The sequence below is a fragment of the Crocodylus siamensis genome, chromosome 9 (assembly GCF_052110815.1).
Source record: "Crocodylus siamensis isolate JL-2025a chromosome 9, ASM5211081v1, whole genome shotgun sequence".
Lineage (NCBI taxonomy): Eukaryota > Metazoa > Chordata > Crocodylia > Crocodylidae > Crocodylus > Crocodylus siamensis.
This window is the reverse complement of record NC_143403.1, coordinates 1,622,919-1,643,337: the sequence shown is the minus strand read 5'-3', so window position 1 is coordinate 1,643,337 and position 20,419 is coordinate 1,622,919. Positions and strand designations below refer to the sequence as shown.

The 20,419-nt window shown below is 68.2% G+C and overlaps 1 protein-coding gene across 1 annotated transcript; it reads left to right on the top strand.

Annotated features, from left to right (window-relative positions):
* Nucleotides 1–902: 902 nt before the first annotated feature.
* Nucleotides 903–20,397, top strand: SNTB2 (syntrophin beta 2). Its single transcript, XM_090064025.1, has 7 exons — nucleotides 903–1,401; nucleotides 7,448–7,661; nucleotides 9,941–10,151; nucleotides 10,471–10,613; nucleotides 12,883–13,079; nucleotides 16,637–16,821; nucleotides 17,117–20,397. Exons 1-7 carry the CDS (start codon nucleotides 966–968, stop codon nucleotides 17,207–17,209), a joined length of 1,479 nt encoding a protein of 492 aa, XP_089920151.1. The 5' UTR covers nucleotides 903–965; the 3' UTR covers nucleotides 17,210–20,397.
* Nucleotides 20,398–20,419: the final 22 nt, after the last annotated feature.

Below are 20,419 nucleotides of genomic sequence, written 5' to 3'. Positions count from 1 at the left end.
CTCCACAGCTCCCTGCTTTCCTCGTGGCACACCGCAGCCAGGTGGGGCTGGGGGCTGTAGTCACCCGGTGTGTCCTGGGTGTGTTGCTCCCTGTACCAAGACCACAGCTGCTGGGGAGAGCGACTGGAGGTGGAGGGAGCCCAGAGGGGCACAGAGGCCCCAGGCCTGGGCTGGGCATGGCTGGCACAGCCTGGGGGGTAGCAGTGTAGCAAGAGCCCAGCAGCCCTTCCCCAGGCTCAGGGCTGCTCTTCTCCCTCCTCCGCTCAGCTCCGGTCGTCCCTGCGCGCCTGGCTGCGCTCCCCTGCTCGTGGCCTCCCCGGGCCCCAGGCTGCAGCAGGGAAAATCCTGCTGTAACCAGGCTGGCGGAGCTGGAAACTAAAGCCGGGGGGAGGCAGGGACTGGCTGGCTCCTCGGCCATCGGCCAGCCGGCTGGGTGCGCCTAGCAGGTGTTGGAGGCATGCTCGACACACCCTGGGCTGGTGCCACGGGCTCGCGCTCCGCCTGTGGTTACCCCAGCAGGGCTCGGCGTGAATCTGGTGCGTGCTACAGGGACGTGGGGGTGCACTGTGGGCCCCTCCCTTAACTGCAGCCTGGCTCAGTCTTCCTGTCTGTAAAAGGGGGAGAGCGACACCCCTTACAGTGTGGACGCGTCCCTTCCTGCCCCGGCCTGCCTGCTCCCCCGCACTTCCCGGAGCCGCCCCTGGGGGGCGCCGCAGCGCTCCTTCCCGCTGGTCTCATGCATATTCATGAGGGTGGGGCCTACGCAAGCCCTGCCCCCTCGGAGGATGTGGCTGTCCCACCTCCCGCCCCTGGGGGGCGGGGTTGGCCGCCTCGCCGCGCGGCTCCGCCAATGGGAGACGAGCCCCTTCATTAGCCTTGTAAATCGCGCGGGGAGGGCGGCGTGCGCCGGCAGTCGCGCGGGGCGGGCGGCGGCGGCGGCGGGTCCGGGCCGGCGGGGCCCCGCCATGGCCGTGTGGACCCGCGCCTCCAAGGCGGGGCTGCTGGAGCTGCTGCTGCGGGAGCGCTGGGTGCGCGTGGCGGCCGAGCTGAGCGGCGAGGCGCTCACCCTCACCTCGGAGCCGGCCGACCCGCCCGCGGAGCCCGCGCTGCCGAACGGCGCCGGGCCGGGCGAGCCGGCGGGCAGCCCGGGGCCCGGCGTCCGCCGCGTGCGGGTGCTGAAGGCCGAGGCGGGCGGGCTGGGCATCAGCATCAAGGGCGGGCGGGAGAACCGCATGCCCGTGCTCATCTCGCGCATCTTCCCCGGGCTGGCGGCCGAGCGGTGCGGGGCGCTGCGCCTGGGCGACGCCATCCTGGCCGTCAACGGCGTCGACCTGCGCGACGCCACCCACGACCAGGCCGTGCAGGCGCTCAAGCGGGCCGGCCGCGACGTGCTGCTCGAAGGTACCTGCCCCGCGTCCGGCTCGGCTCCCTGCCGGGCGCCCCGGCCCCGCTCCCCGGCCCCGCAGGGCTGGCTCCTGCCCCTGCTCAGCTTGCTCCGCCTGTCTCTAGGCGAGCGCTGGGTGTGCGTGCCAGCACGCAGGTGGTCAGGCGGTGGGGGTGAGCCTTGCCCCATGGAAATACTTTTGCTTTCCGAAGGGCCGGGGCTCGTGGCACTGCCAGGTCGGCGCTGGCTCGTGCGTGGGTGGGTGGCGCGGCGCTGCACGGGGAGGGTGGCCGGGAGGCGGTGTTGGTGTGAACTCAAACCCTCGCTTGGGCCCTGACGGCAGCGGTGTTTGGGGCAAGCTTTTGCGCGGCTGCTCCAGGGCAGGAGAGGGCTTGAAGCGCCTCGGCATCAGCGAGATGGCCCTGCTCGGCCGGAGGTGCGGTGGGGAGCAACGTCGAGCCGCGCGTGCTGCCATCCGCGCCGGCCTAGCTGAGGCCGTATCGGGCAGGACACAGCTCGCGCGCCCTGAAAGAATGCAACCCTCGCTGAGCCCGGGGTTGGCGTGCGCGTGCGGAGCCTGCCCCTGCGGCTCTGGCTTCGTTGCTGCAACGTGGGGGCTCCAGGAGCAAGAGGAGCCGCTGGCGTAGGTTGCCCGCCTCGCCTGTGACCCGGCGCTTGCGAGAAGGGGGAAGCCAACCGGCTTCTCTCTGCGCAGAGCAGAAAGCAGAAGCTTGAGCGTGCCCGGGGTGCTGGGGAGATCGGGAGAAACCCGGGTCCTGGAGAGGCAGCGCTGGTCTGCAGCGCTCTTGCGCAGAGGTGCCAGCTGCAGAGCCGGGGGAGGCCAGGTCGGCCAGATGGGTGGGTTTGGATTTGCACCACCTCGGCTGTGCCCGCCGTGTTGGCGCAGGCCCCTGGGGAGCGGGCAGGGTGCACCGTGCTGGGGACGTTTGCCCGTTGCGGACGGCGGCAGGGGGAGCAGTGACCGGCTGGTCACTTGGGTGCGGCGCCAGTCTCCTCTGGGGTCGGATGTGCCAGGCCCCGTTTCTCTGCCTGCTTCCCTCGTTGCTCCCGCCTCGCGTGGGAGCCGCTAGGTCCCAGCGCCCCGTGTTACGTCGGTCCAAGGCGCTCCCGATTCAGTGACCTCGGCTGCAAAGCGTGCTGCCGGCTGGCAGACCCGGGATTTATTGTCCGCGTAAAGTAGAGCCGTGCGTGCGTTGGCGTTGGCAGATTCAACAGCAAATCATGTTCCCATGGGCAGATTCAACACAGCTGAGCATCCTTCTCTTCAGGGCCTCTGCGCTTCCAGCGTCTCTTCTGGGGGCGAGGGAGGACAGTCTCGGTGTTCCCCGTACCCCAAGCGCTCTTGCTGTGGAAAGGTCCCTGTCGCACGATGGAGACGTGACCACCTCGGTGTGGCGGTGCCATTTAGAGGCTGGACCCTGGCGCGGGCTGGCCCGGGCCCCCTGCCCCAAGGCAGGCAGGTGCCAGCAGGCAGGGAAAGGCCCCATCCAGTTCTCCTGGGGCTGCCCCGCGGTGCACCTGGGAGAGGAGCACAGCAGTGAGCGGTGCCCTGACGGTGCCCGCCCTGCCATTGCTGCCCCGCCCTTGGGCGTGGGCATGGACCCTCCGTCACTGCCGAGTATCAACCAAGGCGTTGGGAGCAGCGTCTGCAGCCAGCGGCGCTGTGAGCAGACCTCAGCAGCCTTGTGCTTTCCCATCCCCTTGCCAGGGTCACCGCGCTGGCCTCCCCCTCTCGCTGCCCACGGGGTAGGCTGCTGGCTGGCGCGCGTGGAGCACTGGGCTTGGCCTCGGGGCCAGGCACTTCTGGGCACTGGTTGTCTCTTGGGGCATCTGCAATGGTGTTGCCTCCAAGGGGGTTTGGACGCCCCTCGGGACGCAGGAACTAACCAGGGTGGGTCTGGCCGTGGATCTTTCCTGCCTGTAGCCGTGGGCCAGCTGCCAGGCAGCCAGCGAACAAGCCCCCGGGGCTGTGGCGGGCCCGAGCGGTGGCTCCCCGCAGGTGAGGTTTGCAGGCCCAATGCACTTCAGGGTTAAAGTCCCTGCACCGAGGCGGCTTCCAGCTCATCGGGCACAAATGTCTGAGCGGGTTGGTGGGCCGCACGTGGCACTTCCTGTTCCCTGGGGTTACCGTTCGCCCCCTGCCGACACGCCGTGAGCTGGAGCACGGGCCGGGGGGCTCTGCCCCGTGCCTGTAGCAGCCCCAGGCCGTCCTCTGTCCCCTTCGCAGCCACGGGCCTGATCCCGGGAGCCGCGTGCTTGCGCAGCGAGGGCTGCAGGCGCGCGGAGTCCTGGGGTTTCGGAGCTGATCTGACGGCAGGGTGCTGTTCCCGCTCCCCGGGGGCCTGGCAGCTGGAAGAGCATTAGCGAGAGCGTGGTGCCGGCAGAGATCAGGCCGTGGGGAGGGTGCGGGCCAGTCTCCGCGCTAAGCACCACCTTGACTGGCAGCTGCACTGCTTTCCCGAGCCAGGCGCGGAGGTTTGGGCTGGGAAGAGAAAGCCGGGCGCTGCCCTGCCTCGGTCAGGGCCCCGGGCTGTGCGGATACGGCCGCCGGCACCTTGCTGGGCCCCGCAACGCTCTGGGAATGGCTCCGCTTGTCCATGGTGGCTCTCGGCTGTCATCTTGCCAGGGCCCAACGCTTTCCAAATTATTTGGGCCCTCGCAAGTGCCAGGAGTCCCGGCTTAGCCAGTTGTTTGCGCCCGTTCAGCCCCGCGCCACTCGCGGCAGGCGTCTCCCCAAGGCCAGGCTCCGGGAAGCGGCGGGGATAGAAAGCAGGAGGCGGCAGCTGCCCCGATGCAGGCCTTGGCTTGTCCCGGACGTGTGCGAAGGGCGTGGGTGCAATCGCCCCCGCACGTCCGGGGCTGCCTGGGCAGGAGGGGGACGCGGCCTGTTCCCGGGGCCCCGCGCTGCTGCGCTCTCCGGCCCACCCTCGGCGCCCCGTCAGCCGCGAGGCGCTGCGCGGCAGCGCTTCCTCGAGCTGCACGTGAATCTTCGGGGTCGGGCTTTCCCCCGGCTGGGGCCCAGCTGCGATCCCGACGGCCGAGCTGGCTGGGACGCAAGCTTTCCCCCACGTCGGAGGTCTCCTCCCGCCCGAGGGAGGGGGCTCTGGCAAGCGGCGAGTCCCGGCTGGGCGTTTCGCATTGTTTCAGGCTCTTCGTGCACGTCTCCGGCCGGCTGTTCTTGGCCGCGCTGGTGACAGCTCTGACTCCTCTCCTTCCCGATCCGGCCGCGTGCCACGGCCTGTTCCTGGCGGCCGCGCAGCTCGTGTTTGCTGGACGAGAGCTGCAGCCAAGGAGGCTCCGGGTTTCCGGCTGCAGAGGCGATGCCTCCCATTGTCCCAAGGCCGATTTATCCGGTGAAACGTGGGCTCTCGGCTCCCAGAGCAAGTGGTGCGTTGCTCAGGTTGGCTTGACGGCTGCTTTGCTTTGGGCCCCGCTCCAGGACACGACGCGCTTTGAGGTGCACGCGTGTCCTGGCCGTGCACGCGCCGTCCCGCCCTGTTGGGTCGGGAAGGGACCGACTGCCGGGGGCTCCACTGCTCCTCGGCTCTGCCTCCCGGGGAGCTCGGCCCCGATCTCTGGCGCGGAGGCTGATGCCTCGCCCCCGGCGGTGAATCGCTCCAACCCCGCCGGGGCGGCGAACATGCTGCGCACATCTGGCTGCCAGCTGTGTGGCCGTCCCTACTCGCAGGCCGGCTCTGGATTGCCTTCCTCCCGTCCTGTCTCGACCGAGGCTCCCCGGCATCCCCCTGTCACCCTGTGTCGCTGGCCTGTCCCCAGCAGGGAGAGGAGGATTAGGTGCCTGGGGCGAGCCTAATCCCAGGATAAGCATGGCGGGAGGCTAATATTAACCGGGTGTTGTCTGCAAGGGCAGGCTTCTCGCTGCGGCGCGGGTCTCCATCCAGCGGCGCCGGTCCGCCTGGGGCGTGGGGCAGGGGCCTTGGCTCACAGTGGGACTTTCCTTCGCAGGCTCCCTTCCAGCCCCAATCCTGTGCCCCTGAGGAGGTGGGCAAGGATACCCCATATCTCCGGGGTGGGGGTGGCAGGGCACGGGGCCACGGGAAGCCCATCTTCCAGCAGCGGGCTGGGGGGGCGCTGGCAACAGAGCTGGGGCAGTACAAGGCTGGTGTCCCGTTGCTTGGTGTTTGATCTTGAAGCAGAGAGCGAGTAGGGGCCTGGGGGTCGACTGCGTGGGATACAGCCCGGCAGCCTCCTGCTAGAGCTGCGAACCCTCGCTCCCTTCAGCCCCGAGCGGGGGCCGAGGTGCGTGTGGAGGCAGGTCGGGGCAGCCACTGCTCGGGGTTGGGAGCAGGAAGGGGGGCCGTGCTCGTCCCAGCTGGGGTATCCGGAGGAGATGCTTCCTGGCCTCGGGGCTGGAGCCGTGTTGCTTGGTGCCTTGGCCGCTGGTCCCGGGCAGCCCGGCACGCGCAGGGGCTGCATTTCTGCTCCCAAAGCCGAGGCTGCGGCCTGTTGGGACTGGGCTGCAATAGGCTCGAGGCTGCCCCGGCTTGCAGTCGAAAGCCCTTTGCTCAGGGCTTTTCCCTAAGTCTTTGGGGGAAGGGGGTTAGGAAACCAGTGCCACGTCGTCTCCTTGTGCTGATTCAGCTGCCCCAGTGTAGACAGCCCGGCCTGCTGGCCCCGGGGCTGCCACGGCTTCCAGGGACGCAAGTACGGGCGGCGACCCCTTCGCCTCCCCCTCCTGACACCCGAAGCGCTCGGAGCCGCGCTGCCGTGGCGAGAAGCCCCCGCGCGACTGCTTCCCGGCAGCTCGGCGGCCGAGCGAGCAGCGGGAAGTTGGACAGCGCTGTTTCCGCAGCTGGGCCGCGGCCGCGCAGGATGGGTGGCCGCTGACCCCAGCCACCTCCATTGTGCTGCCTGCTCTGGTCTTTCCGCTCGGGCTGGGATGAGCCGTCAGGGCTGTTCTCCCCGCCCGGGGCCATCTCTGGGGCGGAGGCGCTGCCTGGCTCTGCTCCGCGCCGCGCCGTGGGCCGTGCGCTGCCCGCAACGGGCTCCTCCAGGAGCGACCTGTGCTTCCAGCCCACCCGGCGGCCGGCAGCGCGTGGGGCCCTGCTGCTTCGCAGGACAGCGGTGCCTGGCGCTGTTGCCCCAGTCGGAGAGGGGCAATGGGGTGCTGCCAGTCCAGGCTGCCCCCGGCTCGCCTGAAGTCCGCGGCAGCCCAGAAGCAGCGTGTCTCTTTGCTGTCTTGGGGAGCGCCACGCTCCCCAAGGGCTCCCCAGCACGTGGAGCCCAGAGAGCCTGGGGCAGGGCTGTGTGCCCGCGGAGGGGCCCTCGCCTGCACGCCTCCCGGGACGTGTCCTGGGAGCCACGCTTGCAGGCAGCTCCGGGTTGGAGATGGCAGGGGGGCCGGAGAGCTCATGGGTTTTTAATTGTGCTGTGGGAAGGAGCCGGTGGTTTCTGGGAACCCGCTGACGACAGCTCTGTGGCCACAACGAATAACCAGCGCGCGTCTCGGCCTGGACGGTTCATGCTCGCTCCTCCAGCCTCAGAGCGCTGGGGCAGAGGGGAAGGGGCCGGGCTGGCCTGCCCGCGTTTGAAGTCGCCTGGTGGCAGGCGCTGCCCGACTCCGCGCTCCCCGTGCTGCAGCCCTTCGTCTTGGTCTTGGCCTCCACGCGTTGCTAAACGTGGCTGCCTCCGTTTGTAACCCCACTGGCCGCAAACGTTCGTGGCTGGGGCACGACCCTGGGAGGCAGAAGGCTGTGGAGCTCGCCTCCCGGCCGGGCGAGCAAGCCAGGCACTGAAAAGGCCCCTGTAGCTCCCTCGGGAGCTCGCTGCCTGCCTTGCACCACGTGTCGCGGGGGCACCAGGAGCTGCCGGGTCCCGGCGCAGGTTGCAGCAAGACGTAGGGCATGGCTGGGCCCCCGCACGGGCTGCAGCTCTGAGGTCCAGACAGCTGCCACGGGATGCCCCGGGGTTGTCCAGACCTCCCGTTGCCCATGCGCACGTACAGGAGAGCGGTCGGGGGCAGACGGGTTGGTCAGAGCAGCCTGGGCACTCACGCCTTGCCCTCTCCCTTCTCGTTCGCAGTGAAGTACATGCAGGAGGTGACCCCCTACATCAAGAGGCCATCGCTGGTATCGGACTTGCCCTGGGATGGGGCTGCCCCCCAGTCCCCGAGCCTGAGTGGCAGCGAGGACTCGGGCTCCCCCCAGCACCATGCCGGCGCCCGGGACCGCAAGGTGATCCCCCTCAAGATGTGCTACGTGGCTCGAAACCTGAGCATGCCCGACCTGGAGAACAGGTGAGCGGGCTGGCTGCCGGGAGCACGGCGGGGGAACGGGTGGCGCAGCGGGTGTCGGGGGCAGGCCCCGTCGGGGAGCGCCGTGGCAGCAGACGGGCCCGTCTGCAGGGCCCCCTGCTCGGCGGCCTCTGCCGGGCACGGTCTACGCGTCCCCGCCGGCAGAGACGGGCCACCCGCCCCGGGTGTGTCGGGAAGTGCTGGGTGTTGCCGGATGCCTGGGTAACCCGCCGGCTGAGCTCGCTGCAGAGATGCGGGCTCTGGCCCTGCGCCACGCACGGCCCGCGGCGAGAGCGCTGCCGTCCCGCCCCGCACCGAGCTTCGGGGCGGCCGCAGGGACGCCATCGGCCCGTGTCTGCCAAGCAGCCGGAAGCAGACCGCTGGGGCCAGGGCTGCTCTCGCCTCCTGATTCACCCAGCGGATCGTCAGTGCAGCTCTCAGGAAATGCTTGGTGGCTTGGCATGTGGCCAGAGCGTCCCACGCCATGTCCCTTCCCCGCTCCAGCGCCCCAGCCCCAGCCTGCTGGCTGCCAGCCAGGTGGTGCTCAGCAGCCGAGTGCTCGGGGTGGGGGGGAGGGCCTGGACTGCAGGTCTCCTTCCCGGTGCCCGTGCTCTGCTCACGGCCACGGAGGTGCCGCCTTGGAAGGTCGCCCCTGCCCAGCCCGCAGCTCTGGAGCAGCTGGGTCGTCCTGCTAGCGCGCTGACAGGGGGCAGCAGCATGTTGGGTGTCATTAGGGTTCAGGGTCAACACCCCCTGGCTGTGATCCCTCCTGTGCTCATGTCCCGACCCCCTCCCCAGGGCCTGAGAGCTGCAGCTGCAGCCCCCGGGTTTGGGGCTGGCAGCCGGGCGCTGCTGAGCAGAGGTGCCCAGAACGGGCAGCGTGGGGGGAACCGGCTGTGCACCCCCTGGCCGCCTGCCGAGTGTCTTGGCCAAGCGGCGCTCCCCTGCTCGCCCAGGAAACGCACGCAGGCAGCAGCAGAACGGGGCCTGCGGCTCAGCAGCGAGCAGGGAGGAAATGACTCACTGCCTACGGTAACAGCTTCCCCTTGGCTTGCACCTCTGCCACCTCTGCACCAAGCCCCGGGCTCCCTCTCACTGAGAAACCAGAGCGCCCAAAATCTTCAGGGCCACGTGTTGTCCCCGGGCAGCTCGCGTGGGCTCAGGCTGGCCGGGCTGATCCAGGGCCTGGGCTCGAGCACCGGAGAAACAGAAGCCCCCGGGCTCTGTGGAGGACAACGGGCTGGCTCATCTGAGGTCTGCAAGGAGGCGGGTTTCACCACTCCCAAACCGCTCCGGCAGGCTCCAGGTGCCCAGGGGCAAGAGCTTGTCACTGGTGCTTCGAGTGGGTCACTTCGTCTGGCCGCAGCCTCTGCCTCAGACGCTGACCCGGTCCAAGCTGTGGCCAGCCCCGATTCGTGCCACCCCGCGTGCTGCGGGCTCGGCCCTGCGGGTGACTCCGTGCACGCGGGGCAGTGTCGGCTCTGACACCGAAGCGGCCGGGCCAGGGCGACGTCGATGTCCAGAGCGGGGCAGGGAGACACTGAACAGCCCCAGCCTCTTGCTGCTTGGGCGGGGTCTGAGACGCCGCGGTGCAAGCGCGCGCTGTGGGGCCGCGGTCCCGGTTCTGCCGTCGTCCCGCGCGAAGCAGGGCCAACCCCATCGCTGCAGGGGAAGGGGCGCCCAAGGGGCTGGCGACGCGCGGCTGGGCTTTGGGCCGGGACAGGCCCAGGAGTCCGTGGCACTGCAGGCTTGTACAGCGTGGGGACGTCCCAGGCTGCCGGCGCTGGCCGCAGCGAGGCGGGGCGGGCGCGGGGCTGCGTAGCCCGGAGGAAGCGCTGCGTCAGCACAAAGAGCGGGCCCGCGAGCTCGACAGCTGTGCTGAGCCAGGGAGCGGCATGGGGGAGGGAGCGTCTGGGTCCCCGGGCTGCTGTCGCGTGCTGGGTCCTGGAGCGCTGCCAGAGCAGCTGCCTGCTGCGGAGGCGCTCGCTGCAGCCCTGGGTTGCGAGGGGCGGCCTGGGTGGGATGCGCGCGGTGCCCCCGGCTCCAGCTGCCACACAGCTGCTCAAGGCTGCAGTCTCATCCTCTGGGCTGCGTGGTGGCTGTCCCCATCTGGGGGGGGCGTCTCTCAGACGGGAGAGCCTGCAGCCTGGTCCCGGTTTTGTCGTGTGGAGGAGCCGGGTTCGCCCCAGGTGCGGTGTGCGAGTGCTGCTGGGCGCTGCAGAGACCCGGGTGGAAGTCGAGGCCCGGGCTCTGACGCCGCCGGTGTTCCTCCCCCTCCACAGGCTGATCGAGCTGCACTCCCCGGACAGCCGCAACACGCTGATCCTCCGCTGCAAGGACACGGCCACGGCCCACGCCTGGTTCACAGCCATCCACGCCAACATCGCGGCGCTCCTGCCGCAGGTCCTGGCCGAGCTCAACGCCACGCTGGGTACCAGCAACGCTACGGGCGGCAGCAAGGAGGTCAAGCATGTCGCCTGGCTGGCGGAGCAGGTACGGCGTCCCCCAGCCCGGCCTCTCCCAGGGTCTGGTGCTCCCAGCCGCACCTGTCAGCGGGGCTGCTCTGGTCACAGGTGTCAAAGCCAGCCCTGCTCTTCTTCCCTGTCCTGCCAGACCTTGGCAGTACTTGCTTGGGCTGGTCGTCCTGGGAGCAGCAGGTGACTGGGCTCCCTGCCTATGGGAGATCTGGCCAGCTTGCTTGACCCCGGGTCAGCGCGGATGTCCCTGCCTGCCCCCAGGGCCCCACAGTCCCTGGCAGGCAGTGCCCCCGGCTCCTGCGCCCCACAGCACCAACCCCTGCCCCTTCTTGCAGGCCAGGCTGGATAGGGGAAGGCAGCAGTGGCGGCCAGTCCTCATGGCCATGACGGAGAAGGACCTGCTGCTCTATGACTCCATGCCGTGGACCAGGGATGCCTGGGCATCGCCCTGCCACAGCTACCCCCTCTTGGCCACCAGGTATGGATCGAGGCACGGTGCAACTGCTGCCAGGGTGGAGAGGGGAGGGGAACAATGCTGCTGCTGTAACCAAGCAAGTGGTGCCCAGGCACCAGTGGCCTGTGCCCCTCTAGTGCCTGTCCCTGTCTGCCTTTGCAAAGCTGCAGTTGTTCAAGGGGAAACTGAGGCACACAGACCTCTCCCCCAGGCCAAGCTGTGAGCAAGTGATGGGCTGGCATTTGCCTGTGGTTTGGTGGTGGTATTCACAGCAGCGGGCTGGTGGACCGCAGCGGAGTCTGCTCTCAGCTCTCGGGGCGTGCCCCAGCCACCACCTACAGGCACATTCCTTACGATCCTGATGCTGCTGTTTGGGCCGCCGGCACCGATGCGTGCCCCCCAGGAGCTCCCTTGCAGCCGCCAGCGGTGTGCTCCAGCCTGGCTCTGCGAGCGCAGAGGGTGACTCACTGGCGTCACGTGCCAGGATCGTGGGGCTCGTTCCAGGCCTGTGGAGAAACGAGCACGGAGCTGGAGCTATTTGGACACTGGTGCCCAAACTCTTCCTGGCCCCATCTCCCCTGCTCCCACGCCCTGCCTCGCTGGGGCCGCGCAGCTGCAGCCGGCCGGCTCGGAGTCACGGGGGCCCCGGTGCAACGTGGATCCCGCAGCTGGGTGGAATCGTGTTCCCAGCCAGCGCTGTCGGGAAACGCTTTGCTAGATGCGGCGCTCGTGGAGCATCTGGCAGGCGGCTGGGAACGTCCCGGGGGCCAGCGGGCCCCTGCCTCCACATCCCCCTCGCTTGGCACAGGGCAGGCGTGGCTGAGCTGGCAGCCAGGCCCCTCCTCCCCGGGGCTGGGCGCGGGCCGGGTGCTTGCAGGAGCAAGTCTGGGCTGGCGCAGCTGAGCAGCTCTGGGCTGGGCGGGCCCCTTCTCCAGGAGCTTCTGCCGTGCACCGTTGCTCTGCTCCCCATGGCTGCGGGCTCGCTGGCTGGGGCTGGGCAGGCAGGAACCGGGGATTCTGCCTGGGGGCGGAGGAGAGGGCCCAACAGTCCCCCCGGCTCACCATGCAGGGGGCCCCACGTCACGCAAGCCCTTGCTATGCCAGGCTGGTTTCTGTCCCAGGATGCAGCTCCTCAAGCTGCCAGCCCTGACGCATGGGCGCGTTCTCACTCCCAGCCCAGCCTTCCCCAAGGCCAGCGCGAACCCCTGTGTTCTCGTGCCAGCATTGTCCTGGCGCTGCAGCTGCTCTTCCCCGCCCTGGCGCACGCCTCCCACTGTGTTCAGAGCCGCTGTGCTCCTGCTGGGGTTTGTCCGGTCAGCCCGGCCTGGCCGAGCCGCCCGGCACAGCGGAAGCTGGTGTGCGGTGGTCTCCTCGCTGAAGCCTTTGTCCAGAGATACGGCTCCCTCTCCTCAAGCCACCCATCCTAAGGAGCCCTCTGCGAGCCAGGACCCCGACCAGACTCCCTGCTGCCTCTACGCAGTAGCAGGGGATCTCTGGGGACTGGTGTCCTCCGCCAGACACTGCTGCGTGGAGCTGGGGGTCATGGTGATGCATGCACCCTCTGCTCTGGCTCCGTCCACGGAGGTGACCCAGTGCTGAGTGACACCGGTGGTTCCAGCTGCACCCACCAGCATCAGCTGGGGTCAAAGCTGGGCCCGGGTCTCCCACCTGGCATGCCAGGGAGCAGGTGACCATGGTGGCCGCAAGCTGATCGCTTCCTGCTTGCTGCTGAGAGGCAATCCCAACAAGGCCCCCAGCAGTGCCACTGTACACACGAATACTGCTGGAAGCCTGCATGTGCCATTGCAGCACAACAGGTCTCCGAAGTGCTTCCCGTCGTTGGGCTGTCCACGCGATGGCCCGTGAGGAGCTGGCATGCACATTCCCTCCCAGCGCCGTGCAGACAGAGGCATGCTGTTGTGTCCCTGCATGCCCCACTCAGCCTGGGTACCATCACCGTGAAGGCTGATCAGGCCTCCCCATGCCATGCTTGGTGCTGGGGTGCTGTTCTGGATACACCTGGAGCTTTCAGTGGCTGGTAGCAGGGGCACCCTGAAAGGCAGCATGTGCTAGGGAGAGCAGGGTGCTTGAGCTGGGCTCTGGCATGTCTGAGCAGTGGGGGTAAAGCTCGCTCTGCTCAGACGGGAACCTCGGGCTCTCCCTGTCTCTGTCTGGGGCTGGCTGTGGGGGTACGGGGGTGGCAGGTTGGTTCGTATCCACTGACCAAACCCCGTGCAGCTGTGGTCAGCTCCTTCCCTTCTACTACCCTCCTCTTTCCTGCCCTCTCCTGCAGGCTGGTTCACTCTGGCTCAGGGCGCCGGTCTCCGTGCCTCGGTTCTGAGCTCACCTTTGCCACGCGGACGGGCTCCCGTCAGGGCATCGAGATGCACGTCTTCCGGGTGGAGACGCATCGGGACCTCTCATCCTGGACCCGGGTCCTGGTGCAAGGCTGCCACGCCGCTGCTGAGCTCATCAAGGAGGTGGTCCTAGGTACAGCGCACAGCGGGGAGCGGTCGTGGCTCAGAGCCCTGGTTGTCTCACCTCACAGGCAGGCAGACAGCTTACTTGCAGCCAGGCCGTGGTGTCAGCAGCTTCTCGGGGCTGAGCCCCTGCTCTTAGCTCATCCTGAGCCACACAGGACCCAGCTGGAGGGCAGGATCCCTAGCTAAGATGCACAGGGCCTGGGCGAGGCAAAGGGGAGCATGGGCGTTTGGAGACAGCCACGTCCCCTGGCATGGGAAGACCTTCACGGGTGCTAGGAGCCGGGCAGCTCTGGTGCTGTGATGGCGGCGGGGGGTGAGCGTGGGGGTGCGGTGAGGTCCATGTTGCTGGCGGGCGCAGTGGTCTCAAATGGAAGCGGTTCTCTCGCAACGCTTGTGCCCAGGGCAGCTTCCGGCCTTGCGGACAAGTGTCTCGGCCGTGGCTCCAGGGAAGCCTTGGCGAGACGTTTCAGCCAACAGGAGCCTGGGGGTTGTGCCTGCATCCCCAGTGCCAGGGTGGTTGGCGGGTACCTCACTGGTACCCTACTGGCTGGTACCCCGGCACATACGGGGCAGAGGCTGTCACGGTGCCCATGTGTGCCGCTCCCCAGCTGGCTCTGCCCACGGGAGGCAGAGCTCGGGGCTGGAAGGAGCCTCCCGTCCCGTCGGGTCCAGGCTCGTTTGCCCCGAGGGTCCCCGTGCCCACCGCCCCTCCCACGCACTGCAGCCACGCAGCGTCTTGCGAGATCCCGTCAGTGTGATGGGGGTCAAGAGCAGGGGTCGTACGGCCCAGTCGCCGCACCGGCAGGGCCCTCGTTAGGTTCACGTGCACGCATACGGCTTTAGGGAAGGGCACCCAGCCTCGGGCTGTAGAGGGAAGCCAAAAACCCAGCACGGGTCCTTGTTAATCTGACTGGGGTGGGATTCCTCCTGCCCCCGCCTTGCAGCCCGATGGGCCCGTCGGGGCAGACAGGCTACCAGGTGAAGGGGGGAGTCTGCACCCAGCGCTCGCACATGCACGCTTGCATGCACACACACATGTATGGTCCCTCTTCCCCCCCCCCCTTTGCAGGCTCAACTCGTCCCTGCCCCTCTGCAGCTGTTGCTCTCCTGCTGAGACCGGTGCTTATCTTCAGTAGCAATTCGCGTCCCCAGCGCTCTGCCACCCCGCGTTTATAAAGCGTGATTGTACCCCCTCTCCACCCTCGCTTCTGCTCCGCTGAGCAAGCCGGGCGCCGTCGGGCGCCTCCCCCTCCCCTGACGTCCCGGCGCCCTTGTCTGTACCCGTCACAGTTGGATTTAGTCAGGGTCTCTGACCCGCGTGACCAGGCCTGTTTGAAACAGGGCCTTGCTGATGCCTCACGCGGGGGGGGGCTGAAACTTCCCCAGCGCAGGGTGGGGCCTTGCTCACAGCGGTAGGATGGCCGCAAGCTGCCAGCGGCTAGTGCGCCCAGCCCCTCTCCTCTTCGCCGCCTCCTGTGTGACCCCCCGCCCGGCAGGGACGTGCCGGCACCAGTCCCAAAGTGCACAACTCCACAGTCTCTTCCACGAAGCCATTTCTGCCGCTCCACCCCAGGGCACGGTCCCTCCTCCCGCTGGGCTGGACCTGCCCGCCTCGGCGGCCCGACGCAGCTAACGAAAGGGTCAGGGAGGAGGATGGGCCGCGGGGGTCACAGCTGCTGCCCTCGCCGCAGCCTGAGCTGCCCTAGGAGAGCCCCGGCTGCCTCTCCTGCCAAGGGCAGAGCTGGGGGTGCTGTTAAGGCCTCATGGGGTGCCCCCAAGCAGGTGGGTGTGAAGGACCCAGACCGGTCCCCGCTACCCGGGAGTCGGTGCGCGGCCCCCGCGCTGGGGCGCCCGGCGGTGCGAGGAGACGCAGACCGTGCTTGGGCTGAGGCGGAAGCCGGGGCTGGACTCGGCTCGAGTCCTGGGCTGGAAGCTCCCTCTAGCGCCCAGGCCGCCGGCTGCCGGGGCTGGGGTGCGCAGGAAGGAAGTGAGGGGCATGTTTGCACGAGGCTGGCCCCGTCCTTCCCGCCCCATGCAGCGTGGTGGCGTTTGGACGGGGTCCAAGCCTTCTGCCTCTGCGGGCCACCCGCCTGGAACAGCAGCTTCGCGGCTGGAAGGAGAGAGGCCTGGGGAGCCCTAGGCTTGGCGCCGTCCACCAGGCCTCGCCTCCCCGGCCCCGCCGTGTACCTAGTGGCGTGGGGCTCCTTCCTCGGAGGAGCCGGTTCAGCCGCGGCCCTCCCCATCGGCCCCTGGGAGGGTCCGTGGCTTCTTCCGGCTGAGCTAACAAGCGATCGGCACGGTGCTGGGGTTTGCGCAGGGTTCCTGCCAGCTTTTGGGCAGACCCCAAGAGCATGCTGCTCGTGCAGGGATGGAAACGTGTCTGCAAAGGGTCTCGGGTGGCTTGGAGGTGGTGCCAGGATGAGCTGGTTTGAGTGCTAGATTACCAGCGGTACTCCCAGGCTGCTCCCTCTGATGGGTGTGAGCCCCCTGGTGCTGGGCACCCCCCCCTAGAGCGCCCCCAGGGCAGGGCCTGGCCCCGCTTCCTGCGCCAGGCCGGGTGCTGCGACAGCAGGCTCCCCAGGCCTCTGTGCTCGCCGTGGCTGCCAACCGTTGGGGCAGAGCTTGTGGGTCGCCAGGGCCTGCGAGCTGCCCTCGTGGCATGAGACATTCAGGCCTTGCTGGCCCTGATTCCTGAAACGGCATCGGGACTGTCTGGCAGGCCTGGTTTCAAAGGCCTCAGTGATGCAGGGATTGATTTAAGCTGTTCAGAAGCACCTTTGTTTGACCCAGTGGCCTAAAAATTGCACTTGGGGGTGGGGGGACTGCTTCTGGGAGGGTGCAGGGGCCCTCTCCAGCAGCAGGATCCGGCAGTGAGTGCCTGCCCATCGCAGGCGTTTCCATTGCCACAAGACGGGAAAGCGGCTTCTGCAAGGCTCCTCGGGCTGCCCTGGGCTCCTGTGCTGCTGCGAGCGCTTCGTGCCTGTGGCTGAGCCTTGCCGGGGCGGGGAGCCGGTGCCAGGCCTTCTTGGAGGCTTCGTTGTCTTGCCTTCCCCGTGCACCCTGGGCGGGCTGTGAAAGCAAAACCTGAGCAATCTCTGGCACTTCCTGGGCACAGATACTGTTTCGGGCAACTGTCCAAGACGGAAGGGAGAGATCCCTGGCGGGGAGGGGCGTATCCTGTCCCGGGATGCGGCCAGCACGGCCTGCTTGGGACGTGGTCCAGGGCGCCGGCGGGGGGTCGGTCGTCCAGTCTCAGCTCAGTTACAGGATGTATCTAGTCCTGGCTCCAGCGCTGGCCCAGAGCCTCCTCTGTGTCCCCGTCCCAGCGCGTGCCTGTCAGGGCCGCGTTACCAGCTGCGGGGTGAATCCCCAGGTCTGAGCTCTTCGGCAGGGACCGTCCATCTCCAGCTAGGAGCCCTGAGTGCCCGAGTGCCCATGGCAGCGCCTGGGCACTGAGACGGGCCAGCTCGTGGTTCACCTTCATTGCACGCTCCTGGGTGAGCGAGGGGGCTGCTTCCCCCTGGGTTCGTGTGGCCAAGCCCTGAGGCCCTGCTGTCTCTGCAGGCTGCACGCTGAACGGCCAGGAGGCCAAGCTCGCGATTCACTACGAGAGCGGCTTCACCATCTCCAGGGAGGAGGCGGGTGCCAGCAGCGTCCTCTTCCGCTACCCCTACGAGAGGCTGAGGATGTCCGCGGACGACGGCATCAGGAACCTCTACCTGGACTTCGGTGGCCCCGAAGGGGAGCTGGTGAGGACGTGTCTGGGCGGGTGGTGGGCCGGGCCGGAGGGCGGCACGGGGGTTAGTGCTGGGTGGTAGCACCTGCCTTGCTGGCAGTCACGGCCCTGCTGCCTCGGGAGCTCCCGCTCGCATGGGGCTGGGTGCACCCAGCTGACCCCCGCGTGCGCCGTGCTGCCAGAGCCAGTCTGCCCTCGTTGCTGCCCTAGCGGGGGGATGACCTGGGTCCGTACAGTGATGTTTCAGCCTGGGGCAGGTCCCTGCGCTGCACCCGGAGCTGACGGAGCCTCCTGTCCTTCCTCCCCAGACTCTGGACCTACACTCCTGCCCCAAGCCCGTCGTGTTCGTGCTGCACACGTTCCTGTCCGCCAAGGTCACCCGCATGGGGCTACTCGTGTAGGGGCTGGAGGGCGGCCCGAGCGCCGCGGCCCGTCCCCGCAGCAGCAAAGCACAAGCGTCCCCACGTTCTCCCGCAACACTAGTGCCTTGACCAGGCCCCGGGGCTCACGGCTGAGTGGCAGCCCTGCCCCTGGAGCTGCTGGCTGCCTGCACCGCAGCCCTGCCTTCTTCAGCCGCGCCCCTGCCTGCCTGCGGCCGAGCTCACCTCGCTCAGCCCGTCCACGGACGGCGCTGGGCTGCTCCGAGCCGGGGGCTGCCGGTTTGGCGGGGCGGTGGCAGCAACAGGAGCTGACTCGAACTAATCCTCACTGGGGTATTAAGCCATTGTTACTGCTTACCAAGTGTGCCTTGGGCCTGGGCGGGGTGGAGCTCTGAGCTGCCTGCTCGGGGGGTCATGATGAGGGGGCAAATGCACATGAGGGGCTGGGGCAGCTCTTGGGAGTGGGGGGTGTAGCCCCCCCTTGGTGCTTTAACCCCAGGCCCCTGCAGCCAGGTGGAAGCGCCGTGGATCCGTTTTCCTCCGAAGCTTCCCCGTGCCCGTGAGCCCGGAGGGCAGGGGCCAAACCCATGCATATGGTGGGGCCCAGCCTGGGGGCGCTGCTCCCTCTCTTTTCCACCAGCTGGGAGCCAGGTTGCGGCATAGCACAGGCGCTCCCGCACCCACCGTGGAGCCTGCCTCAGCCAGAGGACTGAACAGCGTGAAGCGGCGCGGGGCCAGGTTAGGGTCTGCCTTCAGCGAGGGCACGGGATAACTGCAGGGCGGGGGGGCTCGTGATGCCCGGGGCTGCTGCTCTGGCCCCTCGTCCCCTCTGCCCGTTGCCCCCCTCAACATCCTTGTTTTTCTAGCGAGGTTTTACTGGGTCAGGGCAGCCCCCAGAGTCGGGGTTACGTGAAGGGAGTCCTGGCTGGAGGGCGGCACAGGGCTCCGGACAGCCACGCCGTCCCCTGGAGAACAAGCTGTTCGGAAAGCTGGTGTTGCTGTGGGCAAACGGGCATCTCCCTCCCGTGCCCCCCCTCGCTCTGGCAGCACTGACTGAGCTGCTATGCACATGCTGCTAAGCCTGGCTGCTTTCAAGGGGAGGAAGCGTCCTGGGGGTTTCCAGGGAAGGCCGAGAGCCTGGAGCACTTTGCGGTTCACACCCGGCCTTGGGGACAGCTGTGGCCGTAGGCACTGTGCCACTTGCTGCCCCGGGTGCGGTTACTCCTGACCGGTGCGGGCAGTGGGTGAGCGCGAGCGGTCACCAGCAAAGCCCTGGGTGGGGGGGTAGCGGTGGGGTCAGCCCAGAAGTGCCTGTGGGTTGGGCTGGCTGGCGGCTCCTCACCCGGGCACCAGTGCTGCGGGGCCACAGGCACTTGGGAAGCTCGGGCTACCCGCTCCCGCAGCCGGGGCATCTGGCACCTGCCTGGCAGCAGAGGGACCTGCGCGGAGGGCAGTCGGGGGACGAGTGCACCGCACCCCCCTCCCCGACCCTGCCCTGACCCTGGGCAAGCAGCTTCCTCCCCCTGTCCCAGCTGTGGCTCCCAACCTCCTCGCCGGGACCCTTGCATTCAGCCCCAAGCCGTGCGTGGCCCTGGGAGCACCGGGGCTGAACCCACGGCCCCGTGGATGGGCAGCCCCGCGCTGACCCAGCCAGGCCAGGGGGCTCGTTTGCACACTCCCCTGTTCTCTCCCGGGCTCTTAATCGCCCCACGTGTGCCCCCTGGGAGCACTGAGCCTCGCGCCAGTCCAGCCACTCAGGTCTTCTTAGTTTTGAAGGTGTCTAATGCTTTACCGCTGTACCGAAAGGGCCATTCTTCGGCTTCCTTTTCCGAGGCCTTCCCCGTGCCCTCACCACCACCGTTACCCGCTCGGTGCGCCTGCCCTGTGCCTTGAGTAGCGTCTGTGCCCAGCGGAGCCGGCGGCTTTCCCAGAGCCGGTGCAGGTGAACCGCTTGCTCCTGCGTGACCTCTCCTTGCAGGGAGCGGGGTGGAAGCGAGAAATCCCAGCTCTGCCTCCCGCCCGGTCACCGCTGGGATGCTGGAAACTAGGAGACGTCTCTGCTAGGGCCTCTCTGGAGCCCCGAAGGAAATGCGCCAGTAGGGCACAGCCCCTGCCGGTCAGGGACGCAGGGGAGGAGGTAGAATGGCCTGTGCTCAGCTTGTCTCTGCTGCGGCCAGTGTCTTCAGTACAGTCCTCGCGGGTGAACGATGCTGTGGTCGCTAGCACCTGTGGCTGGTGCAGGGGTTTGCCTGCCGGGGGGGATGCTTGGCGGCCTTTCCCAAGCCAGAGGGGCGTAAGGTCGCCCAGACCCGGTTCATTTAGGTGGTCCTCTGGCAGCTGCTTGCCAGGCAGGGCCGGCAGGATGACGCCCTTTGCAAAATCTCTCGCGCAGGGCTCGTCTGCCTTGCAGCGGGCAGCAGGGCTCTGGCCGCGCCGCCCCAAATACAAAGCAATACAGAACGGGGCGATGGAGCTCGCCGAAGCAGGTGCCGGGGTGAGCACAGAGCCCGGGCGCAGAATTGCTCGTGGACCTGCAGCTGCTGCGGCACTAAGCGCCCGACAACGAAACCGCTCGTTTGCCTCCGTGCCATGAGACCACGTGCACGCGCGTCTCACCTGGCCCCATCCACGCGCAGGCGTGTGAACAGGAGCCAGGGGAGGGGGCTGTTTCTGGCCCCCCGTCTTCCCGTCCCTCGTGCTAGCGGGGCGCCCTGTGCCCGTAGCACGGCTGGCCGCTGCGGTGCAGCAGTGTGAAGGGCGAATGCCGGAGAAAGCCCCCGAGGCCCCGGTGCCAAAGAGAAGACCCCGACGGGTGCAGGAGGCCCCGCGTGCCGTGGGAAGCAGCTTGCACAGGACCACTACAGATCTTCACCTGTGCAAAATGCGCCGCTCGACGGCCGCCTCGTCCTGCCAGGCTGTTCTGGCTGCTCTATTTTTGTACCCTTTCTAAGCCGCTATTTATACCAGACTTCCCCCCTCGAGGTTTTGAATCTCAGCCTTTCGGGACTTCCAGGTTACCGAATCCAGACCCCCGGGCCGGGCCGAACGAAAGCTTTACGCGTCCTCTAGGAATACAGCTCGGAGGCGCCTCTCGGCCGGCGCGGGCCCGGTTGTACTGTGTGTAGCAACGCCGCCGGGGCCGGGGCCGGGGCCGGCCGAACCTTTCCGTTGCAAACACCAATAAAGGCTGGTGCCGCGAGGGCCTCGTGCTTGGTCTCCCTCTGCTTCGGC

Bases quoted from the DNA above. Each gene is read 5' to 3' on its own strand.
- SNTB2 (XM_090064025.1), top strand. From the start codon at position 966: ATGGCCGTGTGGACCCGCGCCTCCAAGGCGGGGCTGCTGGAGCTGCTG. The intron at 13,080-16,636 runs GTACAGCGCACA...CTGTCTCTGCAG, and splicing joins CATCAAGGAGGTGGTCCTAG to GCTGCACGCTGAACGGCCAG. The intron at 16,822-17,116 runs GTGAGGACGTGT...CTTCCTCCCCAG, and splicing joins GTGGCCCCGAAGGGGAGCTG to ACTCTGGACCTACACTCCTG.